The sequence below is a fragment of the Anser cygnoides genome, chromosome 1 (genome assembly GCF_040182565.1).
Source record: "Anser cygnoides isolate HZ-2024a breed goose chromosome 1, Taihu_goose_T2T_genome, whole genome shotgun sequence".
NCBI lineage: Eukaryota > Metazoa > Chordata > Aves > Anseriformes > Anatidae > Anser > Anser cygnoides.
The window spans coordinates 209611189-209632936 of record NC_089873.1 but is presented as its reverse complement, the minus strand read 5'-3'; the positions used below and the strand labels follow the sequence as shown (position 1 = coordinate 209632936).

The following is a 21748-nucleotide window of genomic DNA, read 5'->3' as shown; positions in this document are numbered from 1 at the left end:
AGGAGAGTGGCACCTAGAAGTGCCCATTTCTCTACAGTGACTCTAAAAGATGAGAGAGCTCAGATGGATGTGTCTAATGCCAGAGATGAATAACTTTACGTAAACCGATGTCCTACCAGCTGGGCTGGGAGGAGGAACACTTCTATTCCAGCCCCTTTATGCAAGCAGTGGCAAAATTCAGTCACAAAAGGGTAAGCACGAGCGGACTTGCTCTTTGATTCCACTCTCCAGGACTTTATCCACAGGGGAATGGAGGTAGTTGCTGCCTGTTTCTGCACGATCGTGCAGGAGGTTGTGACCCACTGGAAGGCCAAGACCTCACCAGGGTCTTTGTGAGTCAAGCACAATATCAGATTATCTGAGCTCTAGCTCCAAACACTGCTCACACAAATATCAAATGACCATTTGATAATGACTTGGCACAATCCACAGCACAAAAATAAGAAGGAAGATCCAGTACAAACAGCACTGACACATCTCCCGAACTTGCCAGTGTCTGAATAACTGAGATTGCTGATTCTGCATCCTCCATCCTAACCTCTTGCAAAACCCCTCTGCCTGTCAGCCGTTATTTTCCAAGATCCTCTCTTCCCTCCACCTTGTTTCTGAAGCCAGCTGGAGAAAATTTCATGTGAAGTCCTGCACTTAAATTCCCTGGACACGATCTTCCTGCCTGTCCTACAGCAGCTGCCCAGAGAAGTTAAGGAATTTGCCTTCTCTTTCCTGAATGTGGTGTATTACAATAACAGAACCACATTTATTTTTTTCCTAAGCATTGAAAAAAACAATCTCCTGGCTTGAACCAGAGGCAGCCAGAGCAAATTCTAGTTCCCAGTTATATGGGGAAAGTTCAGGTCCACAGAGAGCATCTTTATGACCTGGCCACCCTCTACCCTTTGGCGAGAACAACTGCAGAAGACATTGTCTTCTCTGCCCTCCTTTCTCTTTTTCTTATCCCCAGCTCACGCAACCCTCTGTGCTGGAGCAAGGCATGCTTTATTGCAAGGTGCAGGGATCTTGGGCAGCTCATTACATCTCAGCTCAGGCTTCCCCACATTTCACTTTTCATGGGAAGTGTGGGCAGATCCAGCAAGAAACACCCCAAAATGCACTCCTGCGCCCAGGACCTACTCTTGCAAGTCCCTCTTGCCACCAAGGTGCTGCTTGCTGCTCTATTTCTGTCCCTCTGCAAAAACATCCTTCACCCTGCACTTCACCTCCCAGCCTGCTTGGGTGAGACAGGAGAAACTACCAGGCACATCTAGGAACATCTCAGGCATGTCTGAGGTGATACCTGCATGCCAGAATGCGGACAACAAAGACAGCCAGACACAGCACAATTTCAGGTCTGCCCTTCCCTAAATGTGTACGAATATCTGCAGATGGAAGGGTGACACTTTGAATCACATCTTCCAGTTAGGCAGTGCTCCTGCCTGACTTTGCTTCCTTTCTGAACACTTCATTTGGGGTTTCTTGCTATAGGCAGCAATTCTCTAATCTAATATTACAGCCAATTCTTCCAGAAGCCTCAGCTTGCTCATAAAGAGGCTGTTTAAATAAATCAGCTGAAGCAACTGCATTCCAAGTCAGAGTCTTGTTCAAAGGAAGATGAGTCACTTTCTTTCTCTTTCCCCCTTTAAAATGATCAAATTTCAGAGATAAAAAATCTTCTTTCTCACCTGCTTTATGCCATAAACATGACCAGAACGTTCCTTTTTTTTCATCTTGCTGTTGTATTAGGGGTTCAGAGATCATTTGAGAAGCAAACATTGATTGTGAAATAAAAAGTATCTGTTCTGCCATTGGGTGATCAAGCCTATGAGCCAGAATATGCTTTGATTTCTCAAAAAAACCCTCTTCTTATATGTTATACAAAGTTTTTTTATGAAATCTTGTGACGCTATTATATAAGTCCAGCCATTTAAGGACAGAAAAAAAAAAAAAAAAAAAAGTCACTGCTGTTTGCTCTACAAGCTCTTTATTTCAGGTTAAAATGTGCATTGGGTAAAAACCTTCAAATGGGATCCTGAAGAGAAATCATTTAACTTGCTTCTCAGAAAGAAGCATCAGCAGCAACAGTAAAGATTCTGCACTGATCCTCTCCCATCCTGCCAGGGTGCCTCCTACAGACACTGAATCAGAGAGCTTCCCGTAGGGTAGAATAAGAAGCCCTGTTGTCCCAACGGGTGTCTTCTTCCTGACATTTATCATTTGGTGTTTGGACATGGATTCTTTGAGCATCCTTCACTGCTTCTAACCCATTTCATTTTCAATTAAGTTCTTGGTGCTTTCTCCAAGGGTGGCCCTCATGTATGGGAGGATGGGAAAGCCCCCAAACTTTCTCCTCTTCCTGGCTGCACCATCAGTTTTCAGTGATTTCTCACTTCATGTTGTGCTTACTATTTCTGATGATCTTGGACTGGTTGTCCTATGGGCTCTTCTGGACTTTAGACTTTCTGCATGGTTTCATTCAAGAGCAGGGATCTGGGCTCGATAATAACAATCCAAAACCATTGTATTTTCTTTCCCTGGGCACTGTGTTTGTGGTTAGAAACCCTTGAGAGGAACCATAATCTATATATTTCATCACTGAATTGTATTTTTTTTTCTCCAGTTGATATTCTACTTAATTTAAAATAGTGTTATAAGGGAAAAGTTCCCAGATAAAACTACCTTCTGGGATAGAAGGCTCCTGCTGCTTGAAAGCACTGTATTCTGTACCAAAGCAAGGGATTTCTGAAATGGGATCATAGAAGTTGGAAAGTTAGAAAACCCTTTGTGTTACTTAACTCCCTGGAACTGCAAATGAACACGATCCTTTCCCCTGTTAAAGGCTGTGGTTTGTTTATTTGTTTTGTTTGAATTTCAATGGCTATTGAATATTTCTTAGTAGTAGATAATATTTCAGTGCTTTGCCAAAAGCATTTATGGTTCAGTCTAGATGAGGCTTATATCCGATAGATTTGTATAACATCACGTTCATTGTGCTGTTGGGGGCAACAGGAGTGCCCCAATCTAATTTCTCACATTTGTAATCTAGCATCTTTGTGCTTTTTCCTCGTCTGCTCTTCAGCCCCAAAACTAGTCTCCTGGTGTACCCTCAAAGAAACCTCCCAACCTTCCTTCCAACCTATCTGATTGTGAAATCTCCAAAAATAATCTAGTCTACAGGTAGGCAGCTGCTCAATTGTTCATCATGCTTGCTTTTGCTATTTCATCATGTTGGTATGACTTCTCTATGCCCACCCCAATTGGCTGTTATTTCCTCCAGTAAAGTATAAGGCTTTTGTGGAAAGCCTTTTTCTTTGCCTTATGTGACTATTGCACCATGGAGCCCCAACCCAATCCTGACATGCAGCAACACAAATCCTAACAAGCTGCAAGAAAGGAGGAGAAATAATACCCATCACAAGGTAGACATCTATCACGTAAGGTGTAGGAATTTGCCTTGGAGCAAGGAAAGGCCTAAGGAGTCTGTTTAACAGCCTGCACTGCTTTCTCTGATGCAAAGAAAACCTAAAGGTCTCATATAAAGCAGGTAAAACTGCAATTTGACCAGACCCATAAAGGAGGTTAACCTTCAGAAAAGAAAGCTGTCTGGAGCAGGAGGCAGCACTGCAGTTTGGGCATTAAACTTCCGCTTTCTTTGTGTCCTGGGGTTACTAATGAATATCCACCCTATCCCTTACAAATAGCATGTGAAAGGGTTTCTTACCTGATTTCCAGTAAGCTTTTACTTCTGAGAACAGATACACAGACCCTGAGCAGCTTGGCATAAGGTTAATTTTATGAATAGTGTTTTCGTTCATTTGATTTTATGCATGGTTGGAAGAAAGTAGGGGTGGAAAGAAGCATATTAGGTAATTTAATAGAATTTACTTTCTTCTTAATTAAAATGCATTGTATCCTATGTGAATAACGTTACCCACAGCACCTGGCTTTTAAGAGTAATGTGTGTTTACCCAAACCTCCTTATGCAACTGCAAATGTATGAAAGCCTAGTGCAGACAATGAAAATCAGTGAGAATGCTCCAATTAATGCCTCCAATAAGTCTGTAATTAGGATTAAACACAGATGTTGGTGAATATCAATTAAATTCAAATTATGTAGGTGCAATAATTGTTCCTTTGTTAGTCATTTGCTTATGGCTTGAGGTTTATTACTAGATAATCAGATATATTCTCTCAGTAATTTCAGCAATGCCGGAAGGGGTTGTTTTCCCAGTGTTTTATGGGCTATTGGTATTAACCAAGGCACATAACTGAATATCCTCCCACATTTTTACATTTGCTGAAGTTTGGATTCTAGCAGACTCATATATGCAAAGTCTATCATCTATGTAAAGTCCAGGTTTGTTCTCCAGATCTAAGGGTGCCAAGACTACTGCAAGCACAGCGGTAGCCTGAAGTGAGATAACGTAGCTTGATTAATCTATAAATATTTATGAACAGCTATATGAGCTACCTGATCATAGGTCTGCTTGTGAGTGCCCACCAGAGCTAGTAAACTGATTTCACATGTCAAGAAATCCTTCTACTAATGACTGTGCTTTCAGCTTTTTTTGGCTGATGGGTTCTACAATGATGGGTTCTACACGGGAAATAAATTTAGCACTTTTTTTGATGTTACCTGCTGTCTTTTTCACAAACCTCTGAAGTGAAGGTCTTAAATACTCCATATTTCATGGAGTATTGTCAGGGACACTACTCATGGTTTTATCGTGACAGCAAGGAGCATTAATAGACTGTCAGCGAGACTAAGCTCATCAAATAGTCCAAGTTCATATGAGTTCTAGGAGATAACTCATGGGGTCAGACACAGATCCAGAAATTTTTATGAAGACGAAATCAATCTTCTTAGAATTACTTTGAGACCTTTCTTCACACAGCACTTCCATCCCCAGGATGCAAACCTTAAATCCATGGCCTAAAGGTTTGTCTTTCCATAGTATGGGCATGAAACCAAACACAATTTATAAAGCTTCTCTTAACAAGCACCAGCTCTCAGCACGACCATAACTGCCCATCTGCAGATGTTTACATCACCCAAGTTGCAAAATGAAGCATGAGACAAGCAAATGCCATTTTTATCTCTCAACTGGAATGACTGGGGAGAGCTCACATTGGCAGTAAAGGTAATCCAGCTGACAGATGGGAAAGTGTGTAGCCATACAGTTAAACTTAATTCTGTTTTGTGAAATTCCTCAGACTACGCAGTGTGAGAAATACCCTCACCCAGCCTTGTTGGCAACCATTCTTTTCTGAGCAATGGGCACCTTCAGCTCTTGGAAGAACACCAGGAATTAAGGACATGCTCAAGCAAAATACCCCTCATGGTTGCCAGGCAAATTACGTTAAAATAGGCATTACAGGATCATTTGGGTAAGAGGAATCTCCTAGCCTGAGAGTTGAAACTTTCTTCATTGAAGCAACTCCACTTTCCTTGTTGTTCAATACTTAATGAGTGTGATTCCTTTGGTGGTCTAAGTCAAGAGTTCAAACAGAAAGCCAAATGATGAGTTGAAAGTACCTCTCAGCATACCTCTCAGAGGAGGGTTGCTAGCTCTGGTGATCCATGATGAATGAAGTGATGAGGAATGCATTCTTCATGCATTCTTATGAACAGAAGAAGAAAATCTACTTCTGCTCACTGATCCCAACAGTTATGAGTGACCAGATCATGCAAGATCTCATAGAAAGGAAAGACTAAGTGGAAGATGAGTTGCTTCAGGATGAGGTGAAAAGAGGAGTAGAAGAGAAATTTATTCACTCCTTTATCCAGGAGGAATTAATTCTTTGTTAGCTCAAAAGCCTACAGATGAGGAAATTTAGGTGAGTGTCAAGCAGTGTCTTGAATACCATATTGGTGAAGATATAGCCATAACAGAGGAACAACTGTCAACATCTCATAAACATAAACATAGAAATTGAACCTTGAGATAAGGCTGGAAAAACAGGGCACCATTTCTGATCCTTCCCCAATAATAACTTTGCCTGTGCATGAGGCAGTTCTCCAATTATCTGCTTTGCTTGGCTATCCAGTTGCTTCTACAGGGTTTAGTTTTCATTTTGAACCCTTCTCTAGAACAGATTCAGTTTCATAGAACTCTGCTTTTTTTGTCTGATTACTCTCACATTCATTCAACTGCTGTATTAGGATCTTTGGGAACACAAATACTTCAAAAGAACTGTGAAGATCAAGGCTTTGGGGCAAGAGCAGAAGATCACCTCCCTCTCGGCAGTGTTAATGGTAGATTCTTCTGAGGTTATAAAAGGATGCTCAAGATCCCTTGATCCTGGTTGTGTGGGAGAAATTTTTTTATTGCCCCACTCTCCAGCCCCATTACCTGATATATTTTCTATCATTTACAGTCCTTGTTTAGAATCAGCTCTGGCCTGCATAAATCCGACCAAATACAGGCACACATTGCCAGAAGACCGTCTCTTTAAGGGGCTTTAGAAGGAACCTCAACATTAAACAGAGGCCTGACAAGTGACTTTTAGATGGTAAAACACAGATGAGAAGGACCTAATCTTGGTGCTTCCTTGATTTCATGGAAAGACAATTCACCTTGGTAATTATAGAATCATAGAATCATGGAATGGTTTGGATTGGAAGGGATCTTAAAGATCATCTAGTTCCAAACTTCGTGCCAAAGGCAGAGACACCTTCCAATAATCTGGCAAATCTGCTCCATGTTTCATATTTCCCATTAAAAATGCATCACTGGTAACAAATGCCTCCAAGTTAAAGAAACACTGTGCTTCTCTCACAATTATTTTCCAGTCACTTTCTGTCTTCCACCCTGTCTGACACCCAGATACCTTAAAAGATATGTCCCAAAATGCTGTTAATTCCATGCTATCCCAGGAAAACTCTGGGAGCGCTCTGAACACATGGGCTGCCCTGAATGCAATTGCCCAGGAGTTAAATATTATCTGCAAAAGGAGATGAATGCCCTTTTCATTTTACTAACAGGAAATGAGGCAAGAACAAGATTACTCAAGGGAAGTCAGAGTCAAAGCAAAAACAGATCCTGTTTGCTGTCAGACATCCATCTCTGAGCTAGTCACTGTAGGACCTCTTTACGGTCAACAAGAACAAGCATCTTTTAAGGGCAATTCATCTTACTCTACGCAGGCCAGTCGAATCACACCCTCCAAGCATTTATTTCTCTTTGTTGACTATAAAGGCAGTCACGGTTGAGTAACTTTAATGTGGGTGACTACAATGTTCTTGTCAAACCAATCCCACTCCTGGTTTTCATGTCCTGACCATAACATCCTTTCTAGGCATTCAGCATGTGACAGCCAAGCAGGGAGCGCTCAGTTTGCAAAGTCAGGCATTGCAAAGGTGCAAAATGGCTGGATGAATTTCAAGTAGGCAATCTTTGCTCATCACCTCTTATAAGGAGGCAACATTGTTAAGTCTTTAATTATATAATGCTGATTTATTTCTAAATCAAAACAATTTCCTTATTGTTTGGTTGAAATGAACAGTGATACAGGGAAGAAATGTGTTTGTAATGAGGATGGTGTCTTCTGAAGAAGTTTGATGCAATGAGAGAAAGATCTGAGTGTCACCATACATTGATGAAAGAAGAGGCCTGAAAGTGTCTCTACCAGTACATCTCCTGTACGCACACAGAAGAGGAAGGACATTCAGGAAGGAACTCCCTGGTGCTCCATTTCTAATGGACTATGGGGGAAAACCAACAAGTTTCCATGCCACTTCTTGGGAACTGTGATTAAGAAGTGTTGAAGCAAGTGCACCACTTCTGAGTCCCAGTACTATGCCTGAAAAAATGTAGGTAGCCTAAGAAAAACAATGCAGACTTTGTAAATAGACACCACGGAAAGACTGCTAGTTAGCCTGTGAACTCCAACAGTGACCTTTTAATGAATGTATTGAACAGTGATGAAGTCACACTTACCCTGGCTTTATTTCAGGAGGTTTAGGTAAGGGCTTCAGAAATCCTTTTTTCCCAACTAGCCAATATGTGTCTTCTACTCCTTTACCCTAAAATAATAATAAAAAAAAAGTCCAGATAAAGAGCAGTTTTCAGACCATCCTCTGCTCAATACATAATTTTGTTACTGGGTTTCTGAGGGCTTCGTATATATCCAGAGAGAGAGCATGGCTGGAAGTCTTGGCCTCTCTTTTGCAATGGCTCAGGGATAATTTTAATTTCACTGTCCTTAAAGAGGAGGCCTTGTTCAAACTGCACAAATGACTCTCACTAACCTGGGTCATTGAAAATATACAACTTAATAGAAATGAGAAGCTACAAGATTTCTAATCATCTTATTTTTCAGTACTAACATCAGTAATTGAAAGATTTTACAGCTGCTGCTGGGATGACTATCAGAATAATCACTTCCTCTCCCTGCATCAATAATTTAACTTTTAAAGTGAGATACTTCTGATGTAATGTAGACAACTATATCAGAGTCAATCATCCTTGACTGGAGCCAGTGGAGGAGAACAGATACTTCTAAGGTGACATCCATCTTCCCAAAAACTGGACACTGAAAGCAAGTCAGGTTAATAATTTCCTGAAGTGCCAATTTACTGACTATGTAAAGGTGTCTTTCAATTGAATAAACCTGGAATAGCTACCTCAGATACCCAGTTGGAGCCATATAAACTTGGGTGACATGATTCCACTTTTCATAAAAGATTGTTGAGAGAGCTGGGGCCATATTCATACTTTCTACTGTAGGTGTTTAAGGTAAGCAAACCTCCTACTTCTATTGACTACATACGGGGAGAAGCGATGTTTTGAATTATTTAGTTTATCTGATTTAGACAGCGTGAAAAGTAGCATCTTCTGTCAACGATGGACTAAACAGAGTTCTAAACTTTGGGAACATTTCTGGCTGAAAACTAGTTAAATTTTGAATGCTAAGAGGTATTCTTGTGCTCTTAAAAGTCCTTATTTCATACAGTGAGTGGATGGTCAATAGGGGAATGTACCCACTTTGTCCTTTATGGGTAAGTTGAAGGTACTAATTCATGTAACCATTTGTAAACCTCCATAATATGAATACCTTTAGGCGAGCAAGTCACCAGGTACCCTTTGAAATCATGAGAATTAAGACGCACTTCTAGATTCCATTGTGTTTCCTCTGGCCTGTTCTGAATGTCCACCTTGGAAGGATGCTGCACTTGTACCTACAGCTCTCATTGACAGGGAAAACAGAGAGCTCAGGTGGAGATGCATGCACACACTGTAGATACTGACTTTAGAACAAGTGACCCCTAGCCTTCATATGCAGCTTTTCAACAAAATCCCCTATAACTTTGTGAGTCCCCCACGATTACATAATGCCTCAAAAACAAAACAAAACAAACAAAAAGCCCATCATATGCTTTGGAACTGCGGAGTTTTCTAATGTATAATCCCTTCCCTCTTCCTCATGGTATTTATCAACCTCAAGAGGCAAAACAAGCTCTTTCTGAATGAGGAATAGAGTTGCCTTATACCGTGACCATTCTTCCTTCTCTCTGCCAATATTTTACACTTCTCTGATAACCACTGAAAGACTGGTAAATTCTGCTCAGGACCTTTTTTTGCTATGGTTCCTTCCCTGAGAAAGAGCGGTCCTATTGCAACCAGTGGCTCCTTGTTGTGTGTATAGTATTACTCAAGGATGATGTTAAAATGAAACAGAGGGTGACAGAGCTGGGCTTGACTAATAGGCAGAATTTGATATCCTGCAGAACTCTGTCTGCGTGGCAGTAGCTGGCAGGGGTAAGAATTTTGGCATGTGATCTAAGGTTCAGATAAACTCTCCCTATAAACTTCAGAAACAAAAGGCCAGGAAAAAAAAATAACTTGGGAAAAGACTTTTGCCTTTTCACTCACCCTCTCCACCAGGAATCTACTCACAACAGAAGCTTTCAGATGAGAATGGCATTGTTAAATGCTTTTGCCACCAACTTTTTCAACAGTTTTTTTCTCCTTCCGATTTTTAGAATAAATAGTTAGATACATAGCATATATCTGTGTGCTTGACACTGTCGATTTTTCCATGGTCCTTCAAGAATTACCTCACTTACTGAAGCAACTGATGGGGAATGTTTTGGGGAATGTTTTGATTGCATGGAAGAGTGGTGGATAAGGGCCAAACAAAGCTTAACATGAAAATTCCTTAAGCGAGAAGATTCCCTTATGAAGCATTTCACACAGCCCTGGCCTTCTTACCTTCAGTTCTGTTTTTCCCCTAGGTACGATTTCATAGCCTTCATTTAGAGTCCGAAGTGTATCCACTGTACTTTGGCTGACATGAATTCTGTAAGCTGGGAATGGAAAGCAAAACAGATGGATCAGTCTACTGCTCACACACTGTGAACCCCCCCACCGCTTCATACATGCAAGGAAAAATTCTCCAAGGCATGCTGGCAAGAAGATGTGTGGTGCTGCTTGACACAGAGTATGATGCTGATGGATTGGGTCCTCCAGGTAAGGCTGTAACAAGCACAGTGCAAGAGGAGATCTACAATGGTGACTTCGTGGGGAAGGACACCAACAGAGTAAGCATGGGAAGTCCTGCTCTTCATAAAGATAGCAAATGGTGTTTGAGCAACAGTGCTGGCTGCAATGAAGAATGTCTTTTTTAATATCTATTGTCACAGTGTAATGAGGCAGCAAGAAAGAAAAGAAAAATAACCAGCTGAAGTCCTGCTCCAGACAGGCAGCATCATATGAAAAACAGGTGCTGGGATTAAGAGCAAAGAGATGGAGTTTGCAATGAGACATAACGACAATGTGGCTATATATGTAGATTCAACTAGACTTTTCAGTAATTGATTCCACCCAGAGCTGCCATTAACATTTTATGAACAAAAAGGGCAAAGGCAGAAATCTTTATCAATTTCCCATCTCCCCAGTTTGTTTTACAGCCATTGCTGGAACTCACTGAAATTTGTTGCTGTGCAATTGATTTGAACACCCGGGAAATATTTCTAAAATACTTTCTCCCATAATAGTTTTATAATTTTATTGTTGTAGTTGATCAGAATGATCAGAAAAAAAGAATATCAGCTTAAGAAACTGATGCAGAGGAACACCACAGCTTTGAGCTACATTTCGTGACACAGTAAACTACAGTATACCTATTACTGTGTATATGTATAAGTTTCTATTAATGTACAAAGATCTTTTTGTTTCTGCAGCATTAGCAGGTTCCAGTCTCAGACTTTGCATTTCCAGGGGAATAAACCTGGAGAATTTTCAAATATCTCTCTTGCCATTAGTATTTCTTCCTTTCCACTCCTTTCTCAATTCAGTACATGCCTCTTAAAATAAGCCAGACATAATCATAAGACAGACAATTTTCCTTAATTAATTATGAGTCTAATTGTTAGTCTTAATTAGACTAGTTGAAATCACTGGAACTAGAAATGTGATGGCTATATGACAGAAAAAGAAAATTTCTAATGTGACATATATACTACAACATATTTCTAGCCTGGCAAGTCCTCAAGATTTCAGTATTAAATATCACAGACTTCCTGTAGTTTGTAAACTAGACACACTGCCTAATCTCTTAGAACTGCTGAGAATGTCAAGAGCAAGGGTTAAAACATGTGAGACACTTCGACTTTGGCAATCAGCTTGTACTGATGGCCTGAACATCAAAAGCCAATTGAAATCTCACCCAGGGCCCTGACACTGCTGTCCCTAGCTGTCCACTGTGTCACCCACAGTTCATCCACTACAGTTTCCAGGTCCATGTTTAAGTCAAGGACACCAGCAGAAAACAGATCTGTGTATGCGTATGACTGAAATGCAGATTAATATTCCACTTCTGTAACTGGAAGCCTCGGGAAAATAATGGCAAGAACATGAGGGAACATCAACCCTCGAGAAAGACATCAAGAAAACCCAAATGGGAAGGGAATCTTAAGGATTTTGTTAGGACATGCCACCACTTGTTCAAAGAGTTTCTACTGCTGATAAATGAAGCCATCACAAAATATGCCAGTAAGCCAGTAAGGTAGGTGCATTATTTACTGTACAAGAACAGCTCTGAATGAAGGGTCCTCAGCACTGACCAGTCTGAAAGCAAGATACAACTAGCAGCCCCCATGGAAGAAAAATATAAGGCAAGATTCGTGTTCGTTTGGGTTGAGGGAATCCAAATCAGAGGACTGTAGCTAGAATACAGGGTGTGAGCCACACTGGTCACTGGATCAGACTGAACATTTTTTTTTTTTTTGAGATTTTGCAGGAAAAAGGCTAAAACTAAATGTTTCATCTGTCTTAAAGACTGATGTCTGAGGGCAAAGCTGACACCCTCCCATTCAGACTGCTTTTAATTTTGTCATTGGTCTTGCCCCTTTCTGCAAAGCTGATTCAGTTGTACTGCCTACAGCTAAAGATGCACATTTCTTCATCTCCCCTGAGAATTTCGTCAGTCACCCACCCCAGGCGTTGTCCCAAATACTCACGCAGGCCTGTGGACTCCATTCGCGATGCTGTGTTCACCGTGTCTCCAAAGAGGCAGTACCGTGGCATGGTCAGACCTACAACGCCCGCCACACAAGGCCCTGAAAGACATAATCCAACTGATAATACTGTACAAATCATGGGGTTCACTCCCAGACAAATCCCATCCTCCCTTCTGATATCCAAAAATTTCCACTTGGGAATACAGGAGAAGGATTTTTAAAGATGTCATTGGCCTTCATGCTTGTTACAAGCAGTCAAAATACAGTCATTTCTCTGAATTGGACAGTGCTGTTTTATGCCTAATAGAGTTCTTCTTGTCTCAGTTCATTGTCATCTGGGACAAATTAATTCAGAGTTCATGGAGGCTCAAGGACTGTTGAAATCTCATTTTAAAATTCATCTCTGACCTCCTTTTCCATCTGACAAAGCTGAAGCTGAGATCCTGTGACATGCCCTGTGTCCCAGTGAATCAGGACTGAGAGTCAGCATTAGGAATCAAGAGATGCTGGCAGCATGCTGGACCACCCTGTGTCCCCTCCTTGGAAAGGAAGACATCATTAGCTTGCCTGTCTAGCCAAAAGCTATTTATTTTTCCTCTCTCTCATCCTTTAGACAAGATCACTCCCTTCCAAGTAGCTCCCAAAGAACTAGTGCCAAGTTTTCAGCAAGAGTTATACATGTAGGATTCACTTGAAGGTGCACATACACAGAATGTAAAGTGTGACAGCCAAGCAGCATAGACAAGTGTCATCTGGGCGCTTGGATCAGCTAATGTTTGGATTGGGCTCTGAAGGATGAGATGCTAAATTTCATCACCCACCTTCTAAAGTATCAGGCTTGCAAAATAAACACACGCACATACACACACACAAAAAATAATATTCTCAGTAATGTTACGAGATGTGGGATGTCCTGCAGAGAAAAGACAGGCCTTTCTGTATTTTCCACTGAATGCATTTATGACATATGTCTTTTCAGGCTCTGCCTACCTACCTCCTCAATGTCATGATCCTTCTGCGTTAAGATTTCACAAAACTGATATCTAGGAAACCTTTTGCCGTGCAAAGTTACAAGAGTTGTGAATGTAGTACATCATCAACAATATTTAAAGGTATGTTATATATAAGGTTTTAATAAAACAAAATGTTTTAGGTTAAAATGTTTAAAAAATAATTGTAGCCTAATTTAGAAGTGAGATCAGTTACTCGTTTGCTGCCTGGTATTTATGACAATGTAACAAAGCAAGCAATTTAACTGTGATTTTAACCTTCTTTGCCCCCAAAATAACTGTTTCCTCATATAGTTTTCAGATGCATTTTAAGGAAAATGAAACTCCATCAAGGCACACACACACATACACTTTAACTTTCACCTTAACGTATATATACATATATGCATGTATGGGATCAAAAGCACTCTGAAATATACCACTCCTGTAAAGCTGAAAGTTATGGAGGACTTTACAGGAAAACCTATTGCTATGATCTCTGAAAAAATGTTACTGCAGAGTCAAAGTAAGAGTATTTTTATACAATATACAGATGCAAACTGAGAGGATGCAAATTGAGAGGAGACTGATTTTAACTCCTGCCTGATGAGCCATCACTTACTCAAAAACTGAAAAATAGAGAGGAAGAATGCTTCATACCAAAAATGTTACAAGGACTTTTCAACAGCATGTCTGGATGAAACAGCATGCAGGGAATGCTGCAGATCAGGAGGACTTGGTTTAATGCTTTTACTGCCAACAACACGCTGTGCAGCCTTTGAAAACTCACTGCCCTTCAGAGTATCTTCTAATTCAATTCTCACTCTTACCAGTACTCTCTACTTTTGTTCAAGTTCTTTAGGAGAGGAGCGATATGCACTAAAGGAAGATTTTTCAGGGTCTAGTTTTGGCAGTCTAGACACCTCTATAGCACAACTGTAAAGGCACTGCTGATGCTGGGTTAAGAACCTAATGCATCCATAACTGGTCCTTAATGTGTACTCACTATGACATACAAAAGGGTCTTGATGGAGACATTTTAATTCATACTTCAGAAAGAGCTTCCCCTGATAAAATACTAACTCTCCCAGCGTAATCTGGGTAATGGCATGGTGCTGCACTCAGAAATCTCAGAAAGGATCAAAGCTCCATCTGTAATAGATGTTACAAGATGAGAATAAATGGCTCTTGTTGAAACCGAGCTCTTTACTGAGGAGGATTTGATTCTATTTTAAGAAGCACAAACTGAGGTATCTCAGCTCCAACTGCAGTTGGTGGAGGCCAGGTCAATGCAGTTAACTGCGCTGTAAGAACCTCTCTGCTCACCACAGAGAAGGCTCCTGCAGCTGAACAGATCTCCAAGGCCCACTTATGATGTCCTCCAGATCTCCACCAACCACAGAGACAGTGGAGGCCGTTTAACAGTCCTGGAAACACCTCCACATGGATGTCTAAATTTAGGTTTCTAATCAGTCAGTGCAATCATCCAATCATTTCTGCAAAGCTCACAACCAAAAACAGGCAAGATTTTTAGGGCAAGGTAATAGGGCCAGCATTGAGCTCTGGGGACCGCAGCACAAGAAGGACATGGAGGTATTAGAATGAGTCCAGTGGAGAGCCACAAAGATGGTCAAGTGGCTGTAACAGCTCTGTTGTGGGGCCAGGCTGAGAGAGCTGGGGGTGCTGGGCCTGGGGAAGAGAAGGCCCCGGGGAGAGCTGCCAGCGGCCTGCCAGGGCCTGCGGGGGGGGCAGGGAAGCTGGGGAGGGACTCTTTGTCAGGGCTGGGGGGACAGGACGAGGGGCACCGGCTGGAGCCTGGCAGGGGGGAGGCTTCGGGGAGGCGTTGGGAAGAAATTCTTCCCTCTGAGGGCGCTGAGGCCCTGGCCCAGGCTGCCCAGAGGAGCTGGGGGTGCCCCGGCCCTGGCAGTGTCCAAGGCCAGGCTGGGTGGGGCTGGGGGCAGCCTGGGCTGGGGGGACATGTCCCTGCCACGGCAGGGGGGTGGAATTAGATGGTCTTTAAGGTCTCTTCCAACCCAAACTATTCCATGATTCTAATATCTTTCTAGAGCTTTGCTTTTTAACTTGACCTCCTGTTGCAGAAAGTGGTTAATTCAAATCACCTTACAGTATAAGCATGACAAAAGGACTTCTCAGTGTCGAAAGCATCCAAGAGTTCATTCACTTGCTGCCTTCACTGCCTGTGTGTTCCCTCCGTCTAGACAGCCTCAGCAAAGGGCTAACTAAAACTTCCAGATACGAATCTCCCACAGTAACAAGTTCAGAGGAAACCAGACACCCTGTGACGATAATGCTTTGGCCTAGTTGTTTAATTATACAGGTTCTCCAGTTTGTTTTGAAATGGCGCTTTGCCAGGGCTTACAGGGTCAGTTAATGAGCCATGCTGGCTCAGCCTCTGCAGCAACCATCAGTGGTGCCGTGGAGGTCAATAAGCTTGATCAAAATGCAGGGCTGCCTGCCAGAGAGCCTGACCGATAAACAGACCCCCTTAGGCCTCCACGGAGATGCTTGTCTTCTCACCATCGCCTTCCCCAGCCATCCAGTCTCAGCCCAGACACAGCTGGAGTGGAAACAGCAGAGTCAGCTGAGTTTTTCTGGACCAGCAGTGGAGCTGAGAGGGGAAAGCCAAAAAAACAGAGTGCATTTAAAGCAGGGGAGGAACTGCAGACCAAACACTGGTCTTCTTGTCCTCCGCCTTACCCACGCATTGCCACGAGGAGGCCATGTGCATGGGCCAGCAGATGTTCCCAGAGCTGCAGCTCTCCACTGTGGTCAGAGAAGACACAGCAGCCAGGAGGGACGTGGGCAGCCCACTCTGTAACGGCATTTCCTGCTTTTTCAGAGGCAGGATCACAAGCTCTTCTCTGCACCACTTTCCAGAGGGCAGCTGGCCCACAAAGCTGGTGGTCACACCCATTCTCCATCCTTTCCAGGGTGGTTAAAGTGTTAGCCAAGCCCTCCTCTCCCTAAGCATTTCCTCAGTGCTTTCATGATGCTGGTGATTCCCTCTTCATATTTCTTTCCTCAGGAGAAATGGGGTCTAGGGTTAATCAAACTCTGTTGTCTTAGAGGTTCAGAGAACTGGTTTGCCTTGGAACATGCATTTCTTGCTGCTCCCATGACAGCTTGACATTGACAGATCTGTGCAAAACAAGATCTGGCTTCTGCTTCTTTATAAAAAGAACACCAACTCCTTTCCCTCTTCTCACACCCTACACAACGGCTCATAGCAGCACTGCTTTCCAGACACCATAAAAACATAACTGAAAAAACTGTCCATAAAAACAACTGAAAACAACTAACCCCCTGCACACATTGCCTAGGGATAGATTTTTGGCTGGGTGCATGGAAGGCGCATTGCAGAAGTGCTGTCAACAGGCAGCAGCAGATGTTGCATGCTGAATTCTTCTTTTCCCATGTCGAAAATGTGCTGCTGCAGCTCCAGAGGTTCTTGCTCTGGGCAAGACAAGCTGGGGCCATAGACTCATCTGATTCCTACAAGAATATAAAACTCACAGTGTCTGCAATCATTCCCTAACATTTGGGACTTCTGTAAAGGGTCAGCTGAGACTCTCGTATTGCAAAGAAAACAATAAGGAAATGAGTTTTCAGAGACAACTCCAAAAGAAGAAGCTATATGGTCTAGGAGATATGAAATATTGATTTTAGTTCTGCTCAAGTCACAGCTCTGTTCTTGGAGTATTCTGTGTGAGATACTTCCTTTGTTCTTGTTTCACTTTACAACAGGGACAGGATATTGACTTCTGCAAAACACTTGCAGTGCCACAGCTGCAAGAATGTGGGCATTACTAGATAGGCAGCAGGATAAAAAAAAAAACACCCTGTAATACTGGATCAGACTGCTGGACAATCTTAATCATTATTCTGCTTCCAGCAATGGCCAGTACCTGGTACTTCAGAGGAAGAAGCAGGAAGTCCAATGATGAACTGCTGTGAGAAATTTATTAATGGCTGACTATGGTATAAAATTATGAAGGTTCATATTTCTACAAAACATATAGACTCTCTGGTAACAGCAGATGTCTTTTCCTCCATTTAAAATCCCAGACCATTTAAAATCATATGCTTTCAGTTATATGATGACTGCAATCTTACTGATTTTGTTGCTATTTTGGAGTTCAATTACACTTTGTTAAAAAAAAAAAAAACCACTTATTTTTAAACAAGCTACTTTTTCGTTAATTTAATAGATTGTAACTTCTGCATTAGAGATAGTTTACTTTCTTTATAGCATAACTTTATTTTTATAGCTGTATCATATATTCTTCCAGTTACATCCTACCTAAAATAAACATCCCCAATCTCTTCATTCACCATATATGATGGCTTTTCTATGCATTTTTTTTCATTTCAGAACAGAGTTACAAAGACATTTCTGGATGTCTCCATATCATACCAGTGAAAATACTATGGCACATCAAAAAGCCACACTTGCACACAATGCAACCCTTGGGACTAACATTTCTGATGTAACTCCTGACAGTGATGGAATACACAATTTTTCCCCATAATGACACTTAGCCACTTTTCTGCTTTGTGTTTGCACTTCCATTTTAATGCCCTTGTTGCTATGGAAGATTTTTAAGCATCTTCTAAGGGTATTCAGTTTTAGGGTGAGCAGGAAGAAAACATTCAAAGCTGTAAATACAATTGTGCAGGAGTTCTTTGATGTTTAGGTGCAGGCAAGTGCCTCTGCCTACCTGTGTGCAGCCCGATTCGTATCCTGAGGGGGATGTCCGGCATGTGCCTCATCTTGAATGTTCCTACTGAGCTGAGGATGTCCAAGGCCATATTGGCTATCTCAGCTGCGTGCTTGTTTCCATTCCGTTTTGGGAGCCCTGAGGCAACCATGTAGGCATCGCCAATTGTCTCTACCTAGCAAATACCACGGTATTAAAAAAAGATAAAATTGAAGTTCGGAAAGAGCAGTAGAATCAAATTTTATGAATGTTTGACTTAGCTATGATTTGATCCTCATCCCTGGGTACTTCTCACCTTGTAAACATCATGATTTCCAATAACAGCATCAAACAAAGTGTAAAGGTCATTCAGGAGGTCAACTACTTCGATAGGTTCACTGAGGGCTGAAATGGTTGTGAAGCCCACGATGTCACTGAAGTAGATGGTGACCTGGTCAAAATACTCAGGCTCCACAGTGCCACCAGTCTTGAGGGCTTCTGCCACTGATCTGAAATGACAACACAAAGAAGGTGACAGGGCAAATGCCCTTGTTGTAGCATGCCCAAGATCTCAGACACTCTTGCCCTAGTGTGCCTAAAAGATATTCTAATAAATGGAAGGATCTATACAGCTGTAATCAGCATTGATGAAAGTTTCTTGCTTTGATTGAAAGGTGCTTGCCAAAACCAGTTATCTGCCCTCCAACTTGCTCAATAGTGGGGGACACTTTTGCCCAGCCCAGCTATGTATTGCCAAAGCACTCTTTACCACCTAAAGTAGCAGTACTTACGGAGGAAGCATTTGCGATAGGAGTTTCTCTGTCTTCTGTTTTTCAATCTCTAGCTCTTCTGTCCTCTCCCTGATTAAATCTTCCAGGTTGCTTGAATACTGCTCAAGCATTCTGAGCATTGAGTCAATGATGTTGGTCTTTTTGCCTTTGTTGATGGTTTTGAACTGGAAAATCAAAATGCAGAATTATTTTCCTGTCTCATTACATCATTATAGCACTCTAAATTTGGAAAGAAACCAAAAGCAAGCACTCATTTTAAAGTCACAATTTTGAAGACAGGTTTTACGAATGGCAAAACTTCAGCAATAAAGAAAAACGTAAATTGGGTGGTGAATTTGTGCCACTAACTATGGAAACTGCCTGGAGGCATGTTGCTCCTCTAGAAACTTTCAAGGAGGGTAAAGTGGAGCACCACTTTCCATGGGATGACAACACATATGTGAGTTGTTTTGGAGTCCTACCATGCTGCAAGTTTGCACCCTCATTTATCTCATGATAACTTCTTTAGTTATGGTTAGCCCTTAGAATCGTAGAATCTTGTAGGTTGGAAAAGACTTTCAGGATCATCAAGTCCAACCATCAACCTGACCATCACTTAACCACAGAATCATAGAATGCTTTGGGTTGAAAGGGACCTTAAAGATCATTTAGTTCTACCCCACCTGCTGTGGGAAGGGACACCTGCCACTAGACCAGATTGGTCAAAGATGCATCCACCCTGGCCTTGAACACTTGCAGGAATGGGGCATCCACAACTTTTCTGGGCAATATTCCTTAGGGCCATGTCCACATGCCTCTTCAATACCTCCAGTGACAAGGACCCCAGCACTTCCCTGGGCAGCCCATTCCGATGCTTGACCACCCTGTCTATGCAGAAATTCTTCCTAATATCCAATCTAAGCCTCTCCTAGTGTAACCTGCAACCATTTTTTCATGTCCTGTCACTTGAAACCTGAGAAGAAAGACCAACACCCTCCTTGCCACAACTTGCTTTCAGCTCGTTGTACTCCTACAATGGGTGTCCCATCAGCCTCCCTTTCCATTCAGAGGTCAAAATTCCAAGGCATTGGAAATACTTACTTTTGTCTTACTGGTCTTAAATGTGCCTTTGCACACAAGCATGTATGTGTACTGCCACCCCCAACCACATTGAGTTTTGCTCTCCTCTTGACCTGAAGCTGGGCCTTGGAACCATTTGGATAATCTGCGGACTCAGATGTTGTATTAGACTCAAGAATGGAGTGACATGGGTGTGAAATTAATCACAGAATCATAGAATTGAAAGGTTAAAATGATGGATATTAGATTTTCTAGTTTGACCTTAAAAGAATATAGGAATGGCATTACTGGATCAGATAAAAGATTTATTTATCTATGATAGTGGACAGTAACAGGTATCTGGGAAAGATGTTCAAACAGGGCTAATGTACAGTCATATTTCCCTGGGATGTGCTCCCAGCCTCCGCCAATTTGAAGTTCGGAGACCTTCTATACCAAAAATTGTGTCTTTGGGTTTAACATCCTTTGGTGAATTTTCCTTTCATGAGCTGCCTTTAAATACTTGGAAGCATTCTGTAGTAACAAGTCACCCAGTTCACATATGCAGCATGTGAGGAAGCACTTCCTTTTGTTTCTTGGAGTTTGGTCTATTTGCTCATTTTATTTGATGCCCCTAGTTCTTGTATTATGAGCAATGGTAAACAGTTATTCCCTAATCACCTTTTCTATAGCAGTCAGGATTGATAATTTTTTCATATCTGCCCTCAGTTGCCTCATCTCCAGGCCAAAGAGTCTTAAACCATTAAACCATGGTCTTAAACCATTCAGCCATGTTTTGGCACCAAAGGCCATTGAATTTTGTTCAGTTTGCTATCAGTTTGGGATCTTACAGATCAAACAACATATTGATCTGTAGACGACATAATTCACAGCTCTTTGATCTCAATGAGACCATCAGGACAGGTACACTGCAAATGTGAAGACACCAAGACCATTTCTTTCCTGCTTTACGTCCTGCATGGTGGTCCCACTGCAGTCTAACTTCAGTATAAGGTATAAGACATGCACAAAGCATAAAACAACCCGACAGTAAAGGCAAGACTAGAGTTCAAGGACTTTTTCAATCATTTCTTGAGACCTTGCTTGAAAAAAAAAAAAGTAATTAATTAAAATAAAACAAATCACTTTCCTGCCAAGTAAAAACAGAGGATTGCACCTGCTGCTCTGTTCACTGACCTTGTGAAATACCTCCTCAAAGGTGGGACGTCGTTCAGGGGCTTCACCCCAGCATTGCTTCATTACCTGGATACACTCCAGAGGGGCCATCTCAGGGGCTATGTTTGGGCGACACAAGGGAGGGGGTTTCTTCACCTTCTTGATAATTTCTGTGACAAAGAGAAGAATCCAAAACACACTGTGAAATGGGGGCTGTTGGTGAGGACAAAGAACACAGGCTTCTTCGCCCCTCCCTTGCTCATTCCTTCACTGTCACTATTATTTCTCACCCCATGGCTGTGTCAAATGAGACTGGGGTTTCCTGCTTTCCTCTGTCAGGAGTCTCTTGGAGGATTTAAAAGGCAAGAAATTCAATTGCCTTCTTGTCCCTGGAGAGACAGGTTACAAGCAATAAAGTGGCTGGATGGGGGAAGCTTGCATGACAGATCAATGTGTGAGCCTTCAGGCTTATATTTAATGAAATTGCCTCCGACTCTCTCCATCAGGATTCATGGTCCTATAAGAGATTAGAGAGTTATATCCAAGCCCAGACAGGAAGGATACCAGCCACTGACGCTT

At 42.0% G+C, this 21748-nt stretch overlaps 1 protein-coding gene across 1 annotated transcript in view; it reads right to left on the bottom strand.

The window, feature by feature from the left end:
• GUCY2F (guanylate cyclase 2F, retinal) overlaps positions 1–21748 on the bottom strand; it is a 52677-nt gene that overhangs the window by 11045 nt on the left and 19884 nt on the right. The window contains exons 11-17 of the mRNA XM_013191257.3: positions 21191–21339; positions 18956–19119; positions 18481–18673; positions 18186–18360; positions 12458–12556; positions 10209–10303; positions 7935–8020 (exon numbers count right to left, since the gene is read on the bottom strand). Coding sequence (XP_013046711.3) covers positions 7935–8020; positions 10209–10303; positions 12458–12556; positions 18186–18360; positions 18481–18673; positions 18956–19119; positions 21191–21339 — 961 coding nt within the window. The remainder of the gene's footprint in view (positions 1–7934; positions 8021–10208; positions 10304–12457; positions 12557–18185; positions 18361–18480; positions 18674–18955; positions 19120–21190; positions 21340–21748) is intronic.